The sequence below is a fragment of the Trichechus manatus genome, unplaced genomic scaffold (genome assembly GCF_000243295.1).
Source record: "Trichechus manatus latirostris isolate Lorelei unplaced genomic scaffold, TriManLat1.0 scaffold00126, whole genome shotgun sequence".
In the NCBI taxonomy this organism is placed as follows: domain Eukaryota; kingdom Metazoa; phylum Chordata; class Mammalia; order Sirenia; family Trichechidae; genus Trichechus; species Trichechus manatus.
The window spans coordinates 7,033,247-7,034,244 of record NW_004444062.1 but is presented as its reverse complement, the minus strand read 5'-3'; the positions used below and the strand labels follow the sequence as shown (position 1 = coordinate 7,034,244).

Sequence of the window (998 nt, the reverse complement as noted above, 5' to 3'; positions counted from 1 at the left end):
CTTGAAAACTTGATTTCCTTAGGGGGATCAATCACCTTGTTGTTGCTGTTAGCAACTCCACGTTCAGTGAAACACTGCCCTGTCTGCAGCATCCCCATGATGGGTTGGGATCAGAGTGTTGTGATCCATGGAGTTTTCACTGCCTGACTGGCAGAGGTAAATCGCCAGGCCTTTCTTTCTAGCCCGTTTTAGGCCGGAAGTTCCTCTGTAACCTGTTCAGCATCATAGCAACATACACTCTACCACTGACAGATGAGTGGTAGCTGTGCATGAGGTGCGTTGGCCAGGTCTCCCACATGGAAGGCAAAAATTCTACCACTGAACCACCAATGCCCCTATTAGATTCTTGTTTATACTTTAGTTGTGAACCTTTAGTCTTGGAGGTAGAATGATAAAGATAAAACCCACTGGGTCTGAGTTCCTGCTGTGTGACTGCACAGTCCGGGTAGGCGGCTCCTCACCTCTGTCTATTCTAGGAAGATTTTACAGACAAGGCTGCAGCTTAGCTTTCCAGTAGTTTGATGGCACACATTCCTGTCTCGGGAGACTGAGAACTCAACAGAGATGTCTTGTTTTTAAAAGTTCAACAGAATTTAATGACAAGCGGAGCCATGAATGTTTTCTCTGTACTGTTAGGTACAACCATGGCAGATCTTTTAGATGTACTAGGCCAAAAATTGTGTTTCTTAAAAATTCTTGTGAGAGGAGCAAAGGGACAATTTTGTTTATAGTAAAAACCTTGGAAAAACCTTTGGGGAAAATCATGCATATTGTCTCATGGGGTTTTTGTCTAATTCAACAGGTGCGTTCCCATGCTTAGGTCATCAGAGTTTTATTTTACCTGAGTTAACCCTACTCTTAACGTTAATTTTCAGTGTTACTTAATCAGTGTGCAGAGTCATTAAAATATGCTTTGGAATACCCAATGACCTGGAATTTTTTTTTTCTTTATTTTTCAGTGATCCTGAGCAGCTGAAGAAAGAATTGAATGAACTAGT

The 998-nt window shown here is 42.0% G+C and overlaps 1 protein-coding gene across 1 annotated transcript in view; it reads left to right on the top strand.

Annotated features, from left to right (window-relative positions):
* Positions 1–998, top strand: part of PGM2 (phosphoglucomutase 2) — a 72,490-nt gene that overhangs the window by 46,415 nt on the left and 25,077 nt on the right. Inside the window, exon 14 of the mRNA XM_004384685.2 lies at positions 960–996. Coding sequence (XP_004384742.1) covers positions 960–996 — 37 coding nt within the window. The remainder of the gene's footprint in view (positions 1–959; positions 997–998) is intronic.